Source organism: Tinamus guttatus, unplaced genomic scaffold, assembly GCF_059628265.1.
Source record: "Tinamus guttatus ecotype Peru unplaced genomic scaffold, ASM5962826v1 Tinamus_guttatus_pri_ptg000472l, whole genome shotgun sequence".
NCBI lineage: Eukaryota > Metazoa > Chordata > Aves > Tinamiformes > Tinamidae > Tinamus > Tinamus guttatus.
The window spans coordinates 283,379-305,641 of NW_028289006.1; the positions used below are offsets into that span (position 1 = coordinate 283,379).

Genomic DNA, 22,263 nt, shown 5'->3' on the forward strand with positions numbered 1-22,263 from the left:
GGAAAAATTCAAATTATTGGTAAATAACTTTTATCTCATGACTGTCCTTCACTGTGCAGTTAGTTTAGTTGGAATAAACAAGTCCAATTCTGTGAGCGAGTGCAAGTACATCTAGATAACCTGTCTGCCTTTACTTTCACTATCATTGAGACAGTTACTTTAAAACAAAATGCAGGTCACTCCCTTAAACATGCTTGGTGTATGTGTTCTTAACATGATGAACAAGATAACTAGTATGGTCAGCTTGTATTGGAGTTTGAAATCTTCATGTTGAACTTTTGTATTTTTACACAAATACTTTCGTATTTGTACAGCAACTTGTACAGCAACTCCTGTTGCTGCAGTTCACTCAGATACCGAGTGACCTTGATGATATAGTTCAGCTTTCTGAAGAGAGACGTTTCATATAACATTCTTTGAAATAGCTCTGTGTGTAGGTCTGTTATGTTGCCAGCTGTGTTTAGAGACACTGAAGACTGCGTATTTCCTTGGGCTATGTTACCAAACTGGAACCTAGTCTGCGGTAGTAGTGAAAAAATTAGACAGTACAAGTTCATGTCCTGCAAATGCAAGCAACATGAACCATAGTTAGTAATTTTTTATTTGAGTACTAGATTTTTAGGGACTGCAGGAAGCAGTTGTTTAACAATTGTGCTGTAATTGCTGTTTCTGTGGCAATCTGCTTCAGCCATGCATCATTCATGGCTTTTCTAGTACTGTTAGTTGAATCATCTCAATATTGCACTCTTTTAAAAAAAAAAAAAAAAAAAAAAGGCAATGGCAAAAATCTACTCAGTGTTGTCCGTATTTTGCTGTATCACTCCTAATGGGTAGCGGTTCACTTTTCCCAAACTTGCTTTCTTTCTCTAAAATAGTTAAGGATGCCAGTGAGATGTAAAAGCATACCTTTCTATAGTACAGCATAGGTTTGGAAGGTATCAGTATTTTCAGATCTCTCCGACTTGGACTCATAGAGCCTCTCTAGAATTTAGACTCTGTTCATGTCACGTCTCTAAAGGTCCTTTAGGTAGAGGTAAATCTCATTTTTGGAGGTTCAGTTGTCATCTGTGTTCCGACACTGCTACTAGTAAGAATAAAACAACTGATGAGGATGGTGGTTTGGATTATATGGATTATAGGACTCTCAGTTCTTTATCTCTGAGTGAAGCTTTTGAATCCTTTAGGCCTTTCTGCTCCAGAGGGCTTAAGGCTGCTAGACCTTCTGGAGAAAGATGGCTGACACTCAGAAGACCCTGTGAAGTGGTGCTGTGCAAGGCTGCATGAATTGTTTTGATATGTTGTTCTTCCATTCCCTTTAATGGGGACATCCTTGATTCTGTATAGAGATGCTTATTATCTTTATTCCATTTAAGAAATGCAAGAACACAACTGGGATAGTCCTAAGACTTTTCAGTTATTTTCTCTACTTGAAGGTTGTGGTCTTTTTTGCTTTTGGCTTCTGCTTATGAAAGCTTTAAGGTGTTTGTTAAGCCTATATCTACTTTTAAACCCCCAAAGTTGTATTTACCTGCAAAGTAGGTCCTCCAGCTGATTAGAATTACGCCGTATGAGACTTTGCTGACCAAGTAACTCCAATGTGATATTTTTTCAATGCACATTGATTTTCAAGTTAAATCTATATTTAGAGACCATGCAAATCAAAGAAGATGTGTGCTTTGGTGTACATAGAGCACCCTGTTCCAGTCATCCCAAAAGAGGTCCAGTTGGCAACAACTAATTCTTACTGTGTTGGTCTCAGGCTCTTTGCTCAAAAACATTCATGGTGCTTTTATTGCAAGGCAACAGTTTTATTTCCTGACCAAGAGGAGAAAGCAACTGGATCAATAGCATGCTAGAGAAAGGAGGTCTGCTTCCTGTATTTACCAAATCCTTTTAGCCTCTATCTTGTTTTACTATGAAAATAGGATACATCCTTTATTATCTTTTTTTCTCTCTATCTCTCAAATGAAAACTCTTTCAATATATAAGTCCTGGGGCACAAAGTCTGATAAAACAATAAGTAGTCTGTCAGGACCACTTCATATTTCACAACCATTTTCTTCACTGTTTGACAACCATCTTTGTTTTTTAATGTATTAGCTGCAACTTCTGCAGATGACTGAATTCACAAAGTCATCCATAAGGACTGGGAAATTACTTTCCAAATTTTATTGATTCAAGTGTAATTCATATTGCTGCCTGTTACAGATTCATTACAAAGTCATAATCTCATTTAGCATTCAGATGCAACATCTCAATGTCTAAGCTCATATGGCTGATGTAACTTTATGACAAATGTACAAAAAAACCCATACATTTAACACATCTTAGTTCTATGGCCAGGCAGAAAACATTTGAAGTGTTCCTGTTTATTCTGCCCTTTTTTTTGTTTTGCCGTAGTTCTCATGGTTGTTAGTAGTGAAGGGAAAAAATCAAGAACTGATCATCATCTCTTACAAAGACAGTTGCTCTTTTAACCTGTTCTACGTCTCTGCATGTAGAGGGCTCAAGTTGTCATTGCACTTATTCATACGCAAATGTTCTTGTCCACTGCAGAGCGCAGATCCAAACGGTGGTGGTTTTAACAGACTCTTTGTATTATGTAAGATAAAGTTAGTCTTCACACCACCTTCATCTGAGGCTTTTTTAGCAAGTCCAGAAGACAGACTGCACAATGACTTTTCTGGGTTGCCTTCGAATTTTCTGTGAGGGGAATAAAAGAATGTTATCATGTCTCTTTGTAAAAAGCCCCGCTGTATGGAAGTATAAGCAGCTGCCTCCGCTCCAAGTGGTCTATCTGCTCTTGAAGCCTCTAAAGGTGATATTTAAAGCTTCGTGTATAACTTAACAAGCCATTTTAAAGACATCATTCAGTAGTGTCTGAGGAGTCAGTTGGATCATTGGGATAACTAAAGAGAGAAAAGGATATTTCTGGTGCTTAGTCATTGTGTCTTGGCACTGACCCAGTTTCCTTTGAAATGGTGATGCAATTTTTTCTCCCTTTTGCTTTCTTTTCAAGCTACTGAAAGACAAGTCTGCCAGTCTAAAATTAAAGTGGACAACCCTTTCGGTAGAGCATTGTTGGCGTTGTGTGTAGTGGTTTGATGTAAATATTGCAGCGTATAATGGTTAGATGTAGGACTGAGACTTGTTGGGTAGTTTGTGTGAGGGATTTTGCAGAGCCTGTTCTAGCTTGTTGGAGCGAGTTGAGCACATCCAGGTATGACTCCAGTCAGGTACAAACCAAGATATGTGGGTGATCTGTCCATGTTTTTGTGATTAAGAGTTTTGAAGGCATCTGAGAGGATAAAGCTGGATCAACTTTACGTACATATATATACGCACACACACACACACACAGATATATGTATATACATATACACACACGCACATATATATAAAACGTGTATATATCCATTGGCCAAAAAGGCCAATGGGATCCTGGGGTGCATTAAGAAGAGCGTCTCCAGCAGGTCGAGGGAGGTGATCCTGCCCCTCTACTCAGCCCTGGTGAGGCCACATCTGGAGTACTGTGTCCAGTTCTGGGCTCCACAGTACAAGAGGGATGTGGAGCTGCTGGAGAGAGTCCAGCGCAGGGCTACAAGGATGATCAGGGGCCTGGAACAGCTGCCCTATGAGGAGAGGCTGAGGGAGCTGGGCCTGTTCAGCCTGGAGAAGAGAAGGCTGAGAGGGGATCTAATCAGTGTATATAAATACCTCAAGGGAGGGAGTGCAGAGGACGGTCATGGTCTCTTTTCAGTGGTGGCCACTGATAGGACTAGAGGAAATGGCCGGAAACTGAAACATCAAAAATTCCATAGGAACTTAAGGAAAAATTTCTTAACAGTGAGGGTGACAGAGCACTGGAACAGGCTGCCCAGAGAGGTTGTGGAGTCTCCTTCTCTGGAGATCTTCAAAACCCGCTTGGATGCAGTCCTGCGCCACGTGCTTTAGGTGTCCCTGCGTATGCAGGGGGGTTGGACTAGATGATCTCTAGAGGTCCCTTCCAACCCTAAGCATTCTATGATTCTATGATTCTATGATATATATATATATATATATATATACACACACTTTTGATACATATACACATTTAATGTTTGGTTGTTTGATTTCATAGGACCATAGCAATAACTTAAGGTGTAACTGCAGGTGGTTCATGATTGGACATTAACAAGAGAAGCTGGATTTGAGAAGTTTTTTCTGAGAAAATCGGTGTTTTGGAGGTTCTGGAATGATGAGTTGTCTGCTGTATTTGATGAAGATTTTAATGATTTGTCATCAGTAGGGTAGCATACCTGTCACCAACTAGTTTTACTGCAAGACTTGTAGGTCTTGGTTACAGATTGTGACATGTTTTCCATGCCATTTTTGGACTGACCGTCTATGCTACTAGATCCAGTTATATATTTATATTTTGAGAAATAAATCAAGCTGACTTCTACCATGTGGTTCTTATGTTGAAATGAAGGTGTCCCCATCTAGTTCACTACAACAAAGTACATCTCTGCTATCTCATAACAGCCACATCTTGCAAAGCAGTTGTTTCTTGGCAGCAGTTCAGCATGTAAGGTATAAAATTTCCTCAGTCAGGACTTCATTGATGATATGCTTACAAAGAAAGTTGATTTCCCCTGCAGAGTCTCTTACTAACATTTGCACTTCATGTTTCACCAGCTTTCTTGTTGAACAGGGTTAGGCAATTATGTGGGCTATTTGAAAAGGGTCTCCGTTGTTGTATAATCATTATTTATAGTCCGAGGGAAAAAAATCAGTTCCTTGCTGGATGGAAATGTTGCTATTAAATCTGCTGGTGTTCAAGAGTTGGGGTCACCTGACTGGGATAGTGGTGATCAACTGTGTGTCATTTTGTACCTCAAGGAATTATTTCTTAATGCCAAACCTAGTAAAGGCTAAGTCCCATGTGTAGGGGACTTAAATAATGGTCTCCCTATAATAGTGAAGTTTTGGAAGGCATCAAGAATTCAGCATGAATGACTCTCAGTAGTTAAACAAGGCTGTTGTAGAAATGCATATTTTTATATTTAAACATAAGTTGTGATGAATACTTTTATGTATTAGTTTTCTAAAGTAAATTGGCTTGTTCAGCCTTCAGAAATGAAAATTCCTGTTCTACCCTTTCAGCATCTGCAGCTATGCTAAGTAGTAAGCAAAATCTAATATATACCCTGATCTTACGAATGTTTTTTTCTGGCTCCAAACCTGCTGGCGTGGAAGATGGTAGCAGTGATCAGCACTAACTTAACCTTCTTTTCTGTTTTTTTTGCAGGTGGTCTCCCGGATAAGAAGTTTGATGTAGATAAACGAGCCATGAATCTGGGAGATTTTAATGACATAATGAGAAAGGATCGATCTGGGTTCCGTCCACCTAATTCCAAAGACATGGGAACCACAGATAGTGGGCCTTATTTTGAGAAGGTGAGAGAAATACCTTCATGAAAATGAAAATCAACCTCTGCACTCAAACTCTCAGCTTTTAGCAGACTCCTCTGCAAATGCTAAAAATGCAATAACTTTGAATAAATTCAACAATCAAGGGAGGTGGGGTTTATATTTGCAGAATGAATGTATGTGAAACAGAGCTGTCAAATGCACATAGGTGAATTGGAATATCTGGAGAGAATAAGGCTTTTCATATTAGAGAAATCTGCTCTGGAATAAAGAGGTTGAAATTCCTTTCCCTTCCTTGGAAATGTAAACAGTAAAAACGAAATCTAGAATGGGGCCATCGTAATAGTCCTTATGGCTACTGATTACAATCAGCTACTCTGAAAATTGGTTTAGATCTAAATAAACATATGTAATCACAGTCTTCCAAGCTTTTTCTGCTTTCATGTCTGTGATTTTATTGGAAGCGCCTTTTCTAAATTCTGCAACTCCCTATGCTGTATGTCCATGTACTGTTAGCTTCTGTATGACATCTGTTTCTCTGTGACATTTGTTGTATGTTATGGTAGCATCTCCTTCATATTCTTGCTATTTAAGTAGAAGTTTTTCTGACTACTATCAGATATCAGTTGCTTCACATTATGAATTGGAGAGTGCATTAATACTTTCAGAATGTTGGGGGTCTTTTCTAATATAATTTAAATGCCTTACATTAAAACAAACAAAAAACTTATAAATTCTGAATACATGGTATCTTCAATAAGCTAAAACTTCAATAAGGTGCCTTTTTTTTTTTTTTTTGTACCTTTTAACTCCTCCATTTTGGTATAACAGACCAAAAACAGTTTTGTGAACTCCCTCTGCTGGTTTAATGAGTACGTACTACTAGCAGAGCTGATGCACTCTTAATATGTATTATGTTGGTAGGTGCATGCAAACAATAGGAACTCACTCAATATTTGGTTGTTTCTGCAGTAGTAATAACCACTGTCAGAAATGAACATTATTAGTGAAACAAACTTTTCAAAATCTTGTATTTTTAAGAAGAAACAATCTCCTTGGACCAAAATCTTAAGAAGCCTAACTGTCAAGTGATTGATCGAGTCGGGCGTTTTGTCCTTGTAATTGCTATTACAAGTTAACTTTGCTTATTCCTAGTCACTCACCGTCCCTCTTTCTCTCCTCTTACGTTCCGTTGCTTCACTAACCACCTCCTGCTGTTGGCTAACTGCTGCTTCAGCTGACTTTGCCTTTCTCCAATCAAGATGGGTGCCTTGGGGATGAGGCTCCCTGCTCTCCCTTCTCCCCTTCTCCCAGCTACAAGCTGTCTCCCTCTGGTTCCACACTATCCAACGTCGGCCTTGGGGCAATCGGCTCAGGGCTCAGTCCCCAAAACTTCGCTGCTAGACAAGTAAGCAGGCCACCTTGTAAGATGCATTGTTATATGGCTGCAACCTGAGCTTAATCCCGGTTAGTTGGTTGCTTGCATTTGTTTTCCTGCAAAATGAACGAGAGTAATGTTAATGAAAGTTTCAGATATATCAGGCCACAGAGAATTAGTCCACTTTGGTTGGTATTATGAAAATGTATTTTGTCTATTTTTGTTGGCCTCTTACTTCCAGAATCACAGTGCAACAGAAGATTTTTAGGAATGCATTTATCCACTGGTCAGTAGAAGTCATGCAACTCCTTAGTGGAGAACTATAATTATATCCTAATTCCATGTTTAAAAATGTAGTTAGGGGCTATTGTTTCACACTGCCACCATCAAATGCTAATTATTCCCAGACACTACTTAGTGACCTTATACGTAGAAATGTGCTTTTAAAAATTTGCACTCCTTCTGTATTGTTCTTCTTCCCTTCTGCCTCCAGCTCACCTCAAAAAGAGAGATTAAGTAAACAGTATTTAAAATTTCTTGAATTAGCAATATTTTTTTTTTACCTGCATATGGAGAGGGGAAGAAGTGGAGACATTAAGTTGTAGTTTGGAAGTATCCCTGCCTTGCTATTACGTTTTGCATTGAGAAAACATTACAGGAATGCAAAGAAATGAAAGAAAACAACCCAAGTATTATAACTAGACTAGCTAATATAGTTGCATGCCTAACATGGTGGTGTTTCTTTGTGTTGTCTCTCTGTTTCTATGTGATGTAGTAAGTGTTGAACATCAGATCAAAACTGAAATTTGCAGACGTATTCTAGGGTTTGGTCTGCTAAATTTTAGGAATACTCAGAATGTAGCCACAGCTTCAAGCCTCTCAAAAATTGAAAATGGAGTTGACTCTGGTCAGCTCTTTCTAGAATAGCAGCTCTTCTGTCTCTTGGATTTTTGGTGGTTTTGCTGTCTTCCTATATTTTTAATATGACATCTTCATCTGCTTCTGAAAGCGAAGGTGTAAATTAACTATTATGGAAAGGGGATGCAAAGTAGGTGAATGAAGAATTTGTAAAGCTGTCAGTAAGAAGCAGCAGAATGGGAGATGTCTATTGAAGAAGTATAATGAAGGACATACAATTTTATAGTAGAAAGGTAGCAAAATTGATGAAATCCTGGAATGCAAGAATAGCAAACGTTCTGGAGGAGGCCTTGACAGAATCTCAATTTGGGAGAAAGATCAATTTACTTTGTGGGCAATGATTCTGGGGTAGCATACATAGAATACAGGAACACTTATGATTTCACAACACAAGGATTGAGCAGGAATTGTTTTGCTTAATGAAAATGTTGAATTCTGATTTTAGTTAAGACACTGAATGGCCTGCAGAGAAAGTATCAGGCATTTGAATTGCGTCTTGACAACCTAAACTGGCACCTGACTTTTTTTCAAAGCTATGGCCAGAAACTTGTGTTGACACAGTCTTTACCATGCATACCTTTAAAGAAGTAAAATGCTTTTGAGCGTGGTGTTTGTGCTCTGCGTCTCTATTTCCCGGCCTGTAAAGTGCAAGACACAAAACATGATCTACTTTATAGTGCACTTTGAAATATATGGATAAACATGACTCTTTAAATGGGAAGGAAGAAGTGCCCACGTTTCAGAAATGTAGTCCAGGACCCTTAAGATAGGTGGTATGTTACCAATGTAGGACAGACATCTCAGTAGCCACAAGGATATTCTGTCAATATTGCCTCTTTGTTATTTGTATGTAGTTAATAGCATAGAAATCCATTATCCTGAGGATTTAACTTCTCACTACTGCTTTAATTTTATAGGGTGGCAATCACGGTTTGTTTGGAAACAGCACAGCACAATCGAGAGGCATGCACACCCCAGTGCAGCCACTAAATCCTTCCCCCAATATCCGGGCGCAAGTGCCTCCCCAGTTTCTTTCCCCCCAGGTAAGGAATTGAAGTAACTGGTTACTCATAAAATACAGAGCTAAAGCTTTCAGAGGATACTTTCAAAGTTGCTTATATGTTTACAAATTGAAAACGTAGATATTGCTTAAAATTCATCTAGAGCTTTTCTTTTTTAACTTACTTGGAAAGGTTAGCTGCCTCTATCTCATTCCACAGCAGTTAATTATAAATGCTCACTACCAGTATTTTCTCTCAAAATACACCCAGGAATCTGTATCCCAGCGAGGCTTTTACATAGTACTTAAAAAACAAAACAAAAAAATCATGTAAAAGCTGAACATTCTTCTGAAGTGCGGCAGATTGCTTTATTTCTTTCAAGCAATCTTGTCCTGTCCTGAATGAGAGGCTTGATGAAGGGCTGCATGCTGTATTCACATTCCAGATTTTAAGATCAGGCTCTCCAAATGCACAAGTTTCCTCTGCTCTGTCTTTTGCTTTGGACTTGGTAAAGGCTTGTAGATACACCTGAATATTCTGCTTGTGTAACTTTCAAGTATATAGGAGAAATGGGGATTTTTCTTCACCTAATCCTGTCTTTTACTATAGCTATTCACCAGCGTACAAAGAGATTAACTTTTTCTGTTAGGCATTCCATCTTTGCTACAGTGACTGCCTGACTGCCTTTCTTTTCCTTGTCAAGCAGTACACTTTTAATGTGATAATGCAGTACTGTGATTACTGTTTAGTCACAGATATATCAAGATTTTAATTCAGTGTGGTATCTAGCAACTGACTGGTTGGGGAAGAGACATTTGTGTGTGTGTATATGTGTGTGTGTCTGTATCTGCACACGTCCTATCGTGTATTGTCAGTCGAGGTATCCATTCTGTTCAAGTCATAGATAATGCATGTGTAAATGTGATGAGTTAGGAAGTCTGTAATGTCTTTCCCAGATGACCATTCAAGAATGGTGTGTGTAACACCTGTGCCTTTATAGATATACTTGCATTTTATTTTTATTTCTTATAGTAGTGCTTTTCTTGAGGGTATGTAATTGTTCTCCATGCAGGTTTCGGCCTCCATGCTCAAGCAGTTTCCCAACAGTGGCTTGAATCCAGGTCTTTTCAACATGGGGCCGCAGCTTTCTCCACAACAGATTGCCATGCTGAGCCAGCTTCCACAGATTCCCCAGTTTCAATTAGTAAGTAGCTAGTGATCTTGTGAGGCAGATTGTTTGCAAAGTGTGTGCAGGAAGAGATTTCTTTTTACGTTTGTTGTAATTCTGGTTTGTTCTGCTGAACTTGTGTTATTTTTGTACAAGTCCTGCTCATTTTACTGGAAAAATGCAACCCTATTAGAAACCAGCAGATAATGCAAACAAACAGGCCCATGTAATTATTGTGAATGTTGGAATGGGTTGGTAATGATCATGAGCCTTTTTTTTTTCTTTTTTTTTTTAATGAAGTTTCCAGTCTTAGTGACTGCAGTAACGTGATATTATTTATCACATGATACGGCATTACTGTTACATGATATGCAATTAGAAAAAGGTAAGGGATACTGTAATTCCCTGGTGTTTTAATTTTATTTCATTATGAAGAATGAGAAACAGTTCACCTTTACCTAAGTTCTGAATAAAGCACTTACTATGACTAACTCCTGACAATTATTTTTCACCCAACGAGCTCTTTATTTTCACCCTTCCAACCCACTTATCTTGTAGGCGTGTCAGCTCCTCCTTCAGCAACAGCAACAGCAGCAGCAGCAGCTGCTACAGAGCCAGAGGAAGTTATCTCAAGCTGTGCGACAACAGCAAGAGCAACAGGTATGGCACTATTTCTGTCAGCCCTGTGAAGTGTGTTAGGAAACGCTGTCTGCAAACACTGTGATAGGCTTAGTCGTGCCACACAATCTCTTTGGTGTTCGGTTGCACTATTCAGAGTAAGTCTGCTTGAGTCTGTCTCACAGGAGTGTATCTTCACATGGAATTGTGTTCCAGTACAGGATAAAGATCCATTTGTTTCTTTCCTTTGCAGATTGCTCGTATGGTGAGTGCCCTCCAGCAGCAGCAGCAGAGACAGCCTGGAATGAAGCATTCCCCATCCCACCCTGTTGGGCCTAAGCCACATCTAGACAGCATGGTACCCAATCCTTTGAATGTGGGTCTCTCAGATTTACAGACCAAAGGGCAAATACCTGGATACGGTTCAGGTAAGTGTGACTGTGCAAAGACGTTTCCTGCATTGCTCTTTGTATTGTTGTATTAGCCAGTTCTGTCCACAAATAAGTAATTTATATGTGAGTAGTAGAGGGAAATTTGCAATAAATATGTCAGTTGTTGAAAAAAATATAAATTTCTTTTAATTATGAGACAAAACCAAACCTGTTAGCAAAGGGTTCACTGTGATTTAACAAGCACATATGAAAGTTGCTACTGTTACATTTACCTGATTTAGGGTTCATGGTGCCTCCATCTTTGAGGACAGCTGAATCAAAAAGAACGAATGATAACAGATCTCTGTTTTTGTTTCACAGGCTTTGGCTCAAGTGGCATGGATTATGGCATGGTGGGAGGGAAAGAGGCTGGAACAGAATCCCGCTTTAAACAGTGGACTATGATGGAAGGGCTGCCCTCTGTGGCTTCACAAGATGCCAATATGCACAAAAATGGTGAGAGGGGGCTGGCTCTCTTGGGAGTGGAACCTTGATAAGGCTGCTCTTGCCATATCACCTCACAAGAGGTGAAAAGGCTTGGGTGCAACTGTGCTAGTTATCACTTTACCTTGCTTCTACTCATCCTAGTTCTGGTTTTAGTATTCCATACTTCCTGAATCTTTACCTGAATCTTTCCCCCAATCTTTCCTGAAAGTAGATGTGTGTGTCTCTGTGCTCAGGTGCAATAGTGCCCCCTGGAAAGGCTCGTGGAGGATCGCCCTACAACCAGTTCGACATAATCCAGGGCGACCCACTAGGCCACGCAGGCCCTGCTGGTGATAGTTGGTTACCTGCCAAATCTCCACCAACAAACAAGATTGGAAGCAAATCCAGCAACGCCAGCTGGCCTCCAGGTATTACATATGGGGAAACTATATCCCAGCTCTAGAGTAGATGCCTTAGGAGCTTTTATGCCCAGCTCTTCAAATAATCACTGCAAGGAAAATATTTGGTGGGCCTATCTCATTTGTTAAAATTCTTGCATGTTACTTTTGGACCTAAAGGTTACATTGCCATTAAAAATTTGCTGAACTAAATACAAACTAACTGCTGAATTGCCTGCATAGCATTTGAAATTTTTTGTTCAATGAACTCATTTTCTGTGGTTTTGTGACTTACACTTAGCAAAATTTACAGGAGAATGCTTGTCTGTAGCATACCTCACTTGTGTTGCATTTCACTGACATGGAGTGCAAAAAATCTGAATGATAACATAAAAGTAGAAAGCAAAAGGTGTAAAGTATGTGTGCGAGAGAGAGAGATAGATAGAGGTGGGAAAATAATTTTCCTCTTCTGACGTTTTGTATTTGGTGTAGCTTGAACTTTTCCTCTGAGCAATTGTCCAAACATAAGATCCACTGCAAGTGCAAGATCTTTTTCCAGCAGTAGCGGTACAATATTTGTGCCGTGCTGTTTGCTGTGGTTCATGCTGGTTATATAAAAGATAGAAGAACATTACCACGTTTTCGTACCTCTGAACAATCTTGTGGCTTGGCTAGAACTTTCTTGCCTTTGGGTTACAGACAGTAGCACATTTTTCAGTTCTTGAGTTTCACTGGCAGAGTGTTTTCTGTGTACTAGAAAACTGAGTATCTAGCAAAGCACATACATATCTGAACATGCACATAACTTTATATATAAACATTCCTTAAATCCAGAGTGGTGTCCTTGAAAGTGCATGAATTAACACACCAACGTTATTCTGCAAGCAGCAGATTCTGTGACTTTTTTCTTTCCATGGGGCAAGGCACAGAATCACACAAACATAATAGCTGAGGTTGGAAGGGACATCTGAAGATCGTCTAGTCCAACCCCCCCTGCTCGAACAGTCACCTAGAGCACATTGCCCAGGCTTGTGTCCATACAGCTTTTGAATATCCCCAAGGATAGAGATGCCACAAGCTCTGTGGGCAACGTGTTCCAGTGACCCTCACAGTAAAGAAATTTTTCCTTACACAGCCTAATCAGTGGCATTTATTTCAATTGCAAGTGGACATTAGGAGCCCTGTCTGTTATATCCAGACTAGGAAGCAGTTGCATTGATAGTCGGTTTGACTGCTCTAGTAAGGCATTACGAGACACTTTCAGTGTCACCAACTTCCAGAATTCTTCACAAAGGCAAAGCTCAAAACAACCTTGATAACTTTTTTTTTTTTTTTTTTTTTTTTTTTTTTTAGCAAACAAGTTCCAATTTGGGATATCTTGTTGTGTTGTTGTGTTCTTTATCTCAGAACAGAAAAGATCCTATGACTAGAGCTTTGTCTTGGGTTGTGCTTAAGCATAAGATGATCCTGTTTTTAAGGAATTGAAGCATTTTGAAAGTAGCTGAGCAGATTCCTGTCTTGGTGCAGTGCTGGTGGTTCATACTGTGGGGAGTGTTGATACCCATTATCCTAGATTATTTTCTAGTGTTACTAGAAGACACTAGACTGGAATATGTGGCTGCGGTTTATGAAATTATAGAGGCAGTGGATAAGGCAAGTGCAAAATTGTTATTCCCCAGATTTGAAACGCTAGAACTGTCGTGCAAATTCTATAACTAACAGGGCGTACGTTTAAAATAGATGAGAGCTTTTTTTTTTTTTTTTTTTTTTTTTTTTTTTCCTACCCACAGGGAGTAGTGCTGTTCTGCACTGTGTTACTTCTAGAGCCTGTGGAAGCAGATAGTGCTAGCTGGCTCAAAAAGTACTTAGATAAATTGATGGAAAATAGGCCCGCAAGGAGGTGCTAGCAGATCCAGGTTGCTTCTGACTTCCTGTCATCTGCAACCCTGCAGATGCTGGGAGGGTTTAAGAGGAGTAGCCTGCCAATAGTGGCTAGGTTTGAATTCTCTTTCTTGGCCACTGTTGGAGACATACTAGACTAGAAGGACTACAGTTCTGACCCAGTAGGGCATTATTACGTTTTATCTGAAGTTCATACTTCTTACTGTGGCAATTATTTGAATCAAAGGTACAGCTTTTTTTATTATTATTATTTTATTTTTTATTTTTTCTGTCCTCTTTGTCTGTGAAAGTAGTAGACAATTTTTTTGCCCTTCTGAAGTCTCCTCAGCCCTTAACTTCCCAGAGAAGGCATGCCCCTGTCTGCGTCTAATTCTGTTTCCCTCCTGTCCCAGAGTTCCAACCAGGAGTGCCATGGAAAGGTATACAAAACATTGACCCTGAGTCTGACCCTTATGTGACCCCTGGAAGTGTGCTGGGGGGGACAGCCACATCTCCCATTGTAGATACTGACCACCAACTTCTGCGGGACAACACCACAGGTAACGCAGCAAACTAGCATGCCATCATTTAAGTCATTCTGATACTCAAGAATATCCTGATGCTCCTGTCGTAACAGAAGGAGAACAAGGAATCAGTTGCCTTTAACTACAAAGGAAACCTGTGTGCTTTCACACAGAGGGTTGTGCGTCACTTAAAAGGATGATGCTGGTACAAATCATGGCTCTGTGGAGATTCAACAGTGTGACGGAAACTCTGCAACATTCGCATACTTTTCTCTTTCTCTCTCCCTTTCCCTTCGATAGGGTCTAATTCTTCCCTCAACACCTCGCTGCCTTCACCTGGTGCCTGGCCCTACAGTGCCTCTGACAATTCCTTCACCAACGTTCATAGCACTTCAGGTATGCGGGCTCCTAGATTTACCTCAACAAAAACGTTTTCTGTTTGTTCACTAGTTACTCTTTCTTCTCATTCTTACTTCATCTTGGATATTTTAGTCTTGCACTGATTTCTAAGGAAGCTCAGAAATAAAAAGTCTGAGTAGCTGCTCAGATAAGTTTTCCTACTAATGGCAAAATACTCTGCAGTAGCTGTGTTAGAAGCCAAGCTAAGATCCTGCCCCCTGCCATGATATGAAGTTCTTGGTTTTGCAGATTAAAGAACATGATAGTAACAAGCAGCAGATGAAACAAGAAAAAAAAAAAACTCAGTATATCAGAAACCGGTTCTAAATATTTCTTTTTAGTATGCCTGCTACTGTATGTGTGAGTTAAAATCTCTTGCCTTATCACTCAAATCCGTATTTATCTTCAATCTTTAGAATATTGGGAGTGCTGTGAGGGGAATGTTTTTGCCTCCCTTTTTGTAGTGCTCATCATTCCTTAAAAGCTGATGAGAGAGTATTTTTGCTTTTGGCAGGTGGCCTGTAAACAGTAACTTAGATGTCTACCTGCATCTTTGATAAGGAAGTTTCCAAAACTTTATATTGAAAAATGGGCTCTGCACACACTTCCAATTAGGGAGCTGGAAATATTTGCTGCAGACAATCCATTTGGGTTTCCAGCCTTTTGGAAATGCTGGTTTCCTCTTGAGGCATGGTTGTCTTTGGCACATACTTCAAACTGAAGAATTGTGTGTAGGTAGAAGAAACAGGAAATATCGGCTGGGCCAGATGCAGCTCTGAGCTATGTGTTTTATTTTCCATCTTACTGGGTAACGGCTGTGTTCACATGTTGAACCAAGTATCTTCACAAAATGTGTTGAAAGTTTGATTTAACCCTTGAGAATAGTGTCCAAGCTACCATTTTTTTAGGGTGACTTTGGTTTGAAGCAGCATCTATGTTGTCCAGTGTTATAACGGCATGTAAGATTTCTTTGACAACCCAGGCAGAGGAGCACCATATTTCAGGTTCTTACCTCTGCTTAACTTTGTCTAGCACAAAAGAAATAACCAGAAAGATTAAAAGTGATTAAAGTCATAGTTGAAAGCAAGGAACCAGACTGTTGTCTTGCACAGATCCTTTTTGTTCCTTATTTAAATAAGCTGCATAACAGCACTTTACAGCTGGAAAACAGGTCATCTTAAAGTGGGGATTTGGAATTAACATATCCGTAAAACTAGTTGGGTCTACTAAAAGAAAATTTTAAGCACTTCTGACTGTGTTATTCATAGATTAGTGCTTAAAGCCTGCTTGCCATTGATGATTACTGTTACCCATCTGTACTTGAGCAACTATGAAATGTAGTCATCCAAATGTAAAGTGAAGCATATTCTCATTTCTTGATGTGTGGCTGATAGATACCTGGTGATGTTTTCTCATGTAAATTGAGTATATCCCATCCAGATTGTTTAAAGCTAGCTGCCACAGTTGAATGGCCTTCGTATATAATATGTTTTGTGTATAACACGTAATTACAAGAGTTAGTCCTGTAATGAAGTGTGTCATGAGGCAGACATTAGCTTAGTAGGCCAAGAGTGATAAATCTCCATTTCAGTTCTCTGTGAGGTTGGGACTTGAAGAAGGTTAGTTTAATTAATTCAGTATTGCCCAATCTTGTAAGAAATGTTCAAATGTATTGTGAGGTTCTAAGATGAAAGATGGTATGTCCATGAAGGTTACTATGATTATTCTTAGTGTTTGAATATACTATGACCTGATATGTTATCATAAAGCTGCCAAAAAAACTAGATCATCTATTTAAAGTGACCAAAGATTAACCGTATGTGACTTGGCTTGTTTGGCTTTTTTGGTATGGCAGGTTTTAACTGCTGCATGATTCTGTGCTTTGTGCTTGTATCTGACAGCAATGTGCTAAGATTTACATTAATAGTTAGAGGTGAAGGCTACTTGAATCTTGAGTTTCACTAATTCATACTGTTTATTTAATCTTATAGCAAAATTCAGTGATTACAAATCAACATGGTCCCCAGACCCCATAGGACACAATCCCACTCATCTCTCCAACAAGATGTGGAAAAACCATATTTCCTCAAGGAACACTACAGGGCTGACCCGCCCCCCTCCTGGCCTGACCACCCCCAAACCATCATCTCCATGGAACAGCACAGCAGCCCGGTCGGTCAGGGGCTGGGGGGCACAGGACTCAAGGCTTGCCTCTGGTGAGAAGAATCACCTGCTATCACCATTGATCAGAGCTGAGGAGTGTACGTTTTACAGCACTCATGGTTTGGATGAAAGAAGGTTACAGTTACCTGGTAAAAGGAAACAACATAAGTACTTCTCAGAATGGATATTTACCGTCAGTGACGGGGCTGGGGGGAGAAGGTCCCAGGACCTGCTGGGGGAGGGATGAATGAAGAGGGCTGAAAGCTTCCTGGGAAGGAGCTTCTAATGCATGGGGCCTCTCAAGATTCAAGGGGGTTGGGTCAATGCTCTGTCTGGGTGGGGAGTTTCTAGAGGATAAAATCTAGTAAAAAATGAGTCCTGATTTGAAATGTGAAGATGTGTTTTTGTTTTCAGAACTGAAAATTGGACTTGGTTAACATGGCTAGTAAGCTGGATCTGCTCAAGATTGGAAGACCTAACTGTAAAGGAGAAGATTTTTCTTTGTATCAAGTTTTTCTTGATTATTCTCTCTTTTGCTTGTAGCTTCTACTTGGAGTGATGGTGGCTCAGTGCGTCCTAGCTACTGGTTGGTTCTTCACAATCTCACTCCACAGGTATTTTCTGTTATTGTCTCTGGGAACCTGTTTCTGAGAGATGGGTTGTGGAATTTTTAGCTGGTCCTATTTGAATTAAATTTAACAAAACAAATTGATGATGTAATTCTTGATTAAACTGGACTGTAGTCTGCTTTTCTATTGTAATCATGTCAGCTAACTTGAAGATGTTTTTTGCTGTATAACCATCGCAACCTTTCATTATGTAGAATTTCAAGGAATTACTTGAAACACAAAGATTATTTTTCTTAGAAGTGAGGGTAATGTAGAATGGCTTATAGCTGTTATTGACGACATCCCAAGTAAATAGTCCTGAAGAAAGCTAGTGTAACTGCCGGTTTTCACTTTGGTGTTTCCATAGTGAAACCACAGAATGTTTCCAGAACTCCTGCCAAAAGCAGCCTAGTTAAGATTATTCTAGCAAGTATTCTCAGACCTTACTTCCATTCAGAACGAATTCTGTGGAGGTCCTGGTTTCAACCATCCCAATTAGTCTGTATTCAAGGCTTAGGAAAAGCCTTATATGATTACTAGCAGCGTCCTGAGGTCTAGACAGAGAGTTCTTTGTTTGGATGGATAATTTGCTATGCTCTTAATACAGTCTAGGAAAATATCACTATGAAGGGAAGGTGTCCTAAGATATCCTTTGGATTACCCAAAATGGCAACCTGTGCTCTCTTCTTTAAGGAAGACTCTTTCCCCTGATGTGAACAAAAGAGCAGTTTTTGAAGACTCTCCCTGTTCAAGATGACTTAATACTTCTTTGAGGATCATTTAGTGGAAGAGGAATATATTTTGCAGGCATTTAGATGGATAAAGAAATGGGATATAGTTAGATTATGCCTCTTCCATAACCAGTGTTCTTCCTTGTGGGACAGTACACTGGAGAGGAGGGGAACTAAAGGATAGCTGAGTTCAGGGATAGTATCTTCATTTCAGTTTCTCTGTTTTAACATAGCCATGTCTGTACCCACAAACAAGTTGCTCCTTCCTCACTGAGGTTTATTATACTAACTCGAGGAGGGAAGGGTGCACGTTTTTGTGGCAAAGCAAGAACAGAATCTGTACAACACCCCTGGGAGAACAGCAGATACTGGAGGTCACAAGCCATTACTGCTGCAGAAGGAGCGCAGGCTACAACTGCTATGAAAACATTAGTTTAAGAGGAATGAGTTCCTGGGTTTGGCAGACAGATCACTGACTGTTTCAAAGACTTACTGTTTTGTAGAACACAAAGACAAAAAAAATCTCATTTTAGAAGTGAGATTTCCATTTTTACCAAAAGAATTACAAGATCTCAATTCTACTTAAAGCAGAGTGCTGGAGATAGAGGAACCAAAATGTGTTTGTTTTGGTGCAAATCCCTTCACCCATTTACCTCTGAGAGGAAGTTATCTTTTAATTGCTGTGGGTATTTGGAGCTAGGATGGAGGTAGATTTGGAGAAACAGTTACAAACCTTTATTTTGTCCTTGGCTGCTCTTCCCTAGATCGATGGGTCAACCTTGAGGACGATCTGCATGCAGCATGGCCCACTGCTGACATTCCATCTGAACCTGACCCAGGGCACGGCCCTTATCCGATACAACACCAAACAGGAGGCGGCCAAGGCCCAGACTGCACTGCACATGTGAGCAATCCCCGTCTCCCTCCTTTCTTGCTAGAGGAATTAGGAGTGTGAGATGCCTCTCCAGGGCTATGCTGTCAAAACCACTTCAAGTGTTGTTGTTGGAAGGGAGTCTTTCCTTCGTCAGTAGAGGAAGCTGGGAAACAAAGGTGCCCTCTGTTAGGTTAATTTAATTCCTGCTACAGACAAGCAGATGCGGAGCTAAGAAGTTGCAATTGGCGTGGTACAGCTGTGACCAGTGTGCGAGTGACTGCACAATTTTAGCCATTTTATTAAAGCTTGTGGATTGTTTCACATAACATTCATTCCTGGATGTTTTCCCAAGCAGTCTGGGTTTTTCTGTTTGTTTGGTTTTTTTTGGTTTTTTTTTTTCCCTACTGTAAATCAGAATGTGAATGATGATAAAATATTGATTCCATTTTGTTAGAAAGGAAGGAATGCTTTACGAAGAAATACTCATTACATGAAAGGGAAGAGACTGTCAAGCTCCAAAATGTGGATCATTCTTCAAGAGGTGTTTTCACAGACCAGATGCCCCTCTTGACTGCTGGGTGGATCTCCAGCTTCAAGTTATTATGTCCTGCAGCTTTCCTAGCTATAGCAGTAAATATCCTAAGAAAGTGTGTGGGCTTTTTTAAGCTATCTAAATGTTAACGTCTTAAACGGCTGGAAGTAATGAATGGGATACCATCCCAGGAGCTATTCATTTAATCTGCACCCTGAACAAAGTGCCTTGTGGGTCATGTTTTAAGCACCTTTGATGCAAGATTAATTTTGTCCTACAGAAATACTAAAACATTTACATTCTTTTCAATTGTGTCTAGTTGAAAACTGTCCCTTGTTTTTGCACAGCTCGCTCTGTTTTGTCCATCTGTAACACTTGTAGGGTTAATGTTGATTCACAGAGGCCTGCTGCATTGCAGATACACACGTAATCCACATCTGGGGGAATCTGCTGCAGTTATAATTGAGATACACCTGAAATGACTTACTGGAGAGGCTGCAAATCTTAGCTGCCCTGTTCTAAGCCTCTTGGAGTTGGCTGCGCCTCTGGCTTCTTTTGAAAAGTGCGAATTTATGACACAAAAATCCCCTACTTCTTTTCCTGTTACTCTTTTCATTGAGTTTTAACACTTAAATTTTAGTTTTCTGAACTAGAGAGATCTTTCATCATGCATTGCATGTACTTTTAAATCTTTCCTTGAGATCTGTTCTGTTTGAAAGGTGGCATATGTGCATCTCCCATTTTAGCTACACTCCATATGTCCCTTTATTGCCTTTATGTTGGTCAGGCCATTAGTTTAAATTTAGAAAGTTTTTGCTTCAGCCGTTAACAGCTGGAGATGAGGAGTTTTCCCCTTAAAAAGGGGAAGTACTCCTGCTCTGCAAAGTTGGGTTCACTTTCAAAAATGGCAGACTTTTCCCTTGATCACTCAGGCTAATTTCTGCCCTGGTTTTAGAGTTTAGTCATTTTGTAAGGGCACAGGGCTTGGAAACCTTTTGGCTTTGTCTAATTCCTGTTTTCCCATGTGTTTCATCTCCTAGGTGTGTGTTGGGAAACACTACCATCCTGGCTGAGTTTGCCACAGATGAAGAGGTTAGTCGCTTTCTGGCACAAGCTCAGCCCCCTACACCTGCAGCAACCCCAAGTGCACCCACAGCAGGCTGGCAATCCCTGGAGACGGGACAGAACCAGACAGATCCAGTTGGACCTGCTTTGAATCTTTTTGGTGGGTCAACAGGGCTTGGGCAGTGGAGCAGTGGTGGCGGCGGCGGCAGCAGTGGGGGTGATCTCACTGGCGCTTCGTTGTGGGGGCCCCCAAACTATTCTTCAAGCTTGTGGGGGGTCCCAAGTGTAGAGGATCCACACAGAATGGGCAGCCCTGCTCCCTTACTACCTGGAGACCTTCTGGGAGGAGGGTCGGATTCAATCTGAACTTAGAACTTTCAACTCTGACCTCGTGACCTTTTTTGGAACAGCAGCAGCACTAACTTGACCTTTTCGTTTTTTTCAACTTGCAATAAATACATTTATAAAAGGAAAAAAAAGAAAACGGAGAGAGAAAAAAAAAAAAAGGTGGGTCATTGACAGACTGTCTGAGCACATAGTTGCCTCCCTTATATAACTTCAGTTTTTTCGTTTGGAATATGAATCCAAAAAGAGAACATATCACTCTTGAAATACTTGAATCATGAACGCCAACTTAGAAAGACAATGTGAAGCAAGTACACATACCATTTAAATTTAAACACAAAAAATTAAAAAAATTAGTTTCTAGTTTTTCACTTTTTCATGTTATACGGAAGTTGTTGCTAAGAAACATATATACTGAAAAAATAGCTTTTTAACTTTGTTTGCACTGGGTGTGTTTCCGTCCTTAGGTCTACCATGTTGGGCTGGGGCAGGGGGTGGGGTACAAAAGAAGAAAAAAGGGTGGGGGGGAGGGGAAGACTTGACGGAGCCTCACTTTAAAAAACAAAAAAAATTAAAAAAAAAACATAAAAAAGACAAAATGAAAAAAAAAAAAAAAAAAAACAAGAAAACCAACACTTTGTGATTGGCTGGTTGAAAAGTACCAGTGTGTTCTGGCACATGTAACTGCCCACGTGTGCTTGTTTCTGTGTGAGTGCGTGTGCACATGTTGTGTGTGTGCATTTTTTTTTTCTCTATATATATAATCTTGAAACGCTGCATTGCTGATGGTCTACAGGCTGGCTGGCCATCTGCATGTCTTGACTCTGACAGCAAGACAGGCATGGTGGAGTCCCTGTGACTGAAGCAGAATCCAGTTGGGCTGGATTAAAATTTGTCAGTAGGGTTTTTTTTTAAAAAAAAATTCATTTTAGCAGGGTGCTATCTCAAGTTCGCAGATCATATTGAGTGGGTAGTTGCTTCCTAGCCCTCGTTCTAACCCTGTGGTAGAGCAGAACACTGCCATATCCAAAGGATTTGGTGAGAGGGGAGCCAATGTTGTCTTTTGAGTAGCAGTGTATTTATTTATTTATGTCTGCATGTGGGGGTTTTGTACTGAGTGAACCCTAGAATGTTTGTTATATAATGCAAGCCATTTTTTTTTCTTCAAAGAGGGGAAAAGAGGAGAATGGAAGACATTGCCATTTTTTGTGCGGCTAACACAAATGTTCTTATTCAGTCTCTTCCAAGCTTCAATACCTTTAGAAAAAAATGAGTATCTCATTTCTCCCCTAAACCTATGTATAGGCACCCATGTTCACTCTTGAAGAATCCATCAAAAGCCTGAAATTCCAGCCCAGCCCAATTAGCATTTCAATTGATTTATCACTCTT

General features: G+C 40.0%; 1 protein-coding gene across 11 annotated transcripts in view; it reads left to right on the forward strand.

Annotated features, from left to right (window-relative positions):
- TNRC6B (trinucleotide repeat containing adaptor 6B) overlaps positions 1-21,306 on the forward strand; it is a 113,851-nt gene extending 92,545 nt beyond the window's left edge. For 6 of the 11 annotated variants that reach the window (XM_088532778.1, XM_088532787.1, XM_088532782.1 and 3 more), the window contains 13 exons: positions 5,291-5,439; positions 8,626-8,751; positions 9,782-9,913; positions 10,436-10,537; positions 10,749-10,923; positions 11,248-11,382; positions 11,607-11,780; positions 14,045-14,191; positions 14,456-14,551; positions 16,546-16,866; positions 17,261-17,331; positions 18,821-18,960; positions 20,503-21,306. In XM_088532778.1, the coding sequence (XP_088388904.1) occupies positions 5,291-5,439; positions 8,626-8,751; positions 9,782-9,913; positions 10,436-10,537; positions 10,749-10,923; positions 11,248-11,382; positions 11,607-11,780; positions 14,045-14,191; positions 14,456-14,551; positions 16,546-16,866; positions 17,261-17,331; positions 18,821-18,960; positions 20,503-20,893 (2,159 nt within the window). In that variant the 3' untranslated portion in view covers positions 20,894-21,306. Of the gene's footprint in view, positions 1-5,290; positions 5,440-6,649; positions 6,821-8,625; positions 8,752-9,781; positions 9,914-10,435; positions 10,538-10,748; positions 10,924-11,247; positions 11,383-11,606; positions 11,781-14,044; positions 14,192-14,455; positions 14,552-16,545; positions 16,867-17,260; positions 17,332-18,820; positions 18,961-20,502 lie in introns of all 11 variants that reach the window. The other 5 variants (XM_088532784.1, XM_088532788.1, XM_010221347.2 and 2 more) reach the window with 4 other exon arrangements.
- The last annotated feature ends 957 nt before the right edge of the window (positions 21,307-22,263 follow it).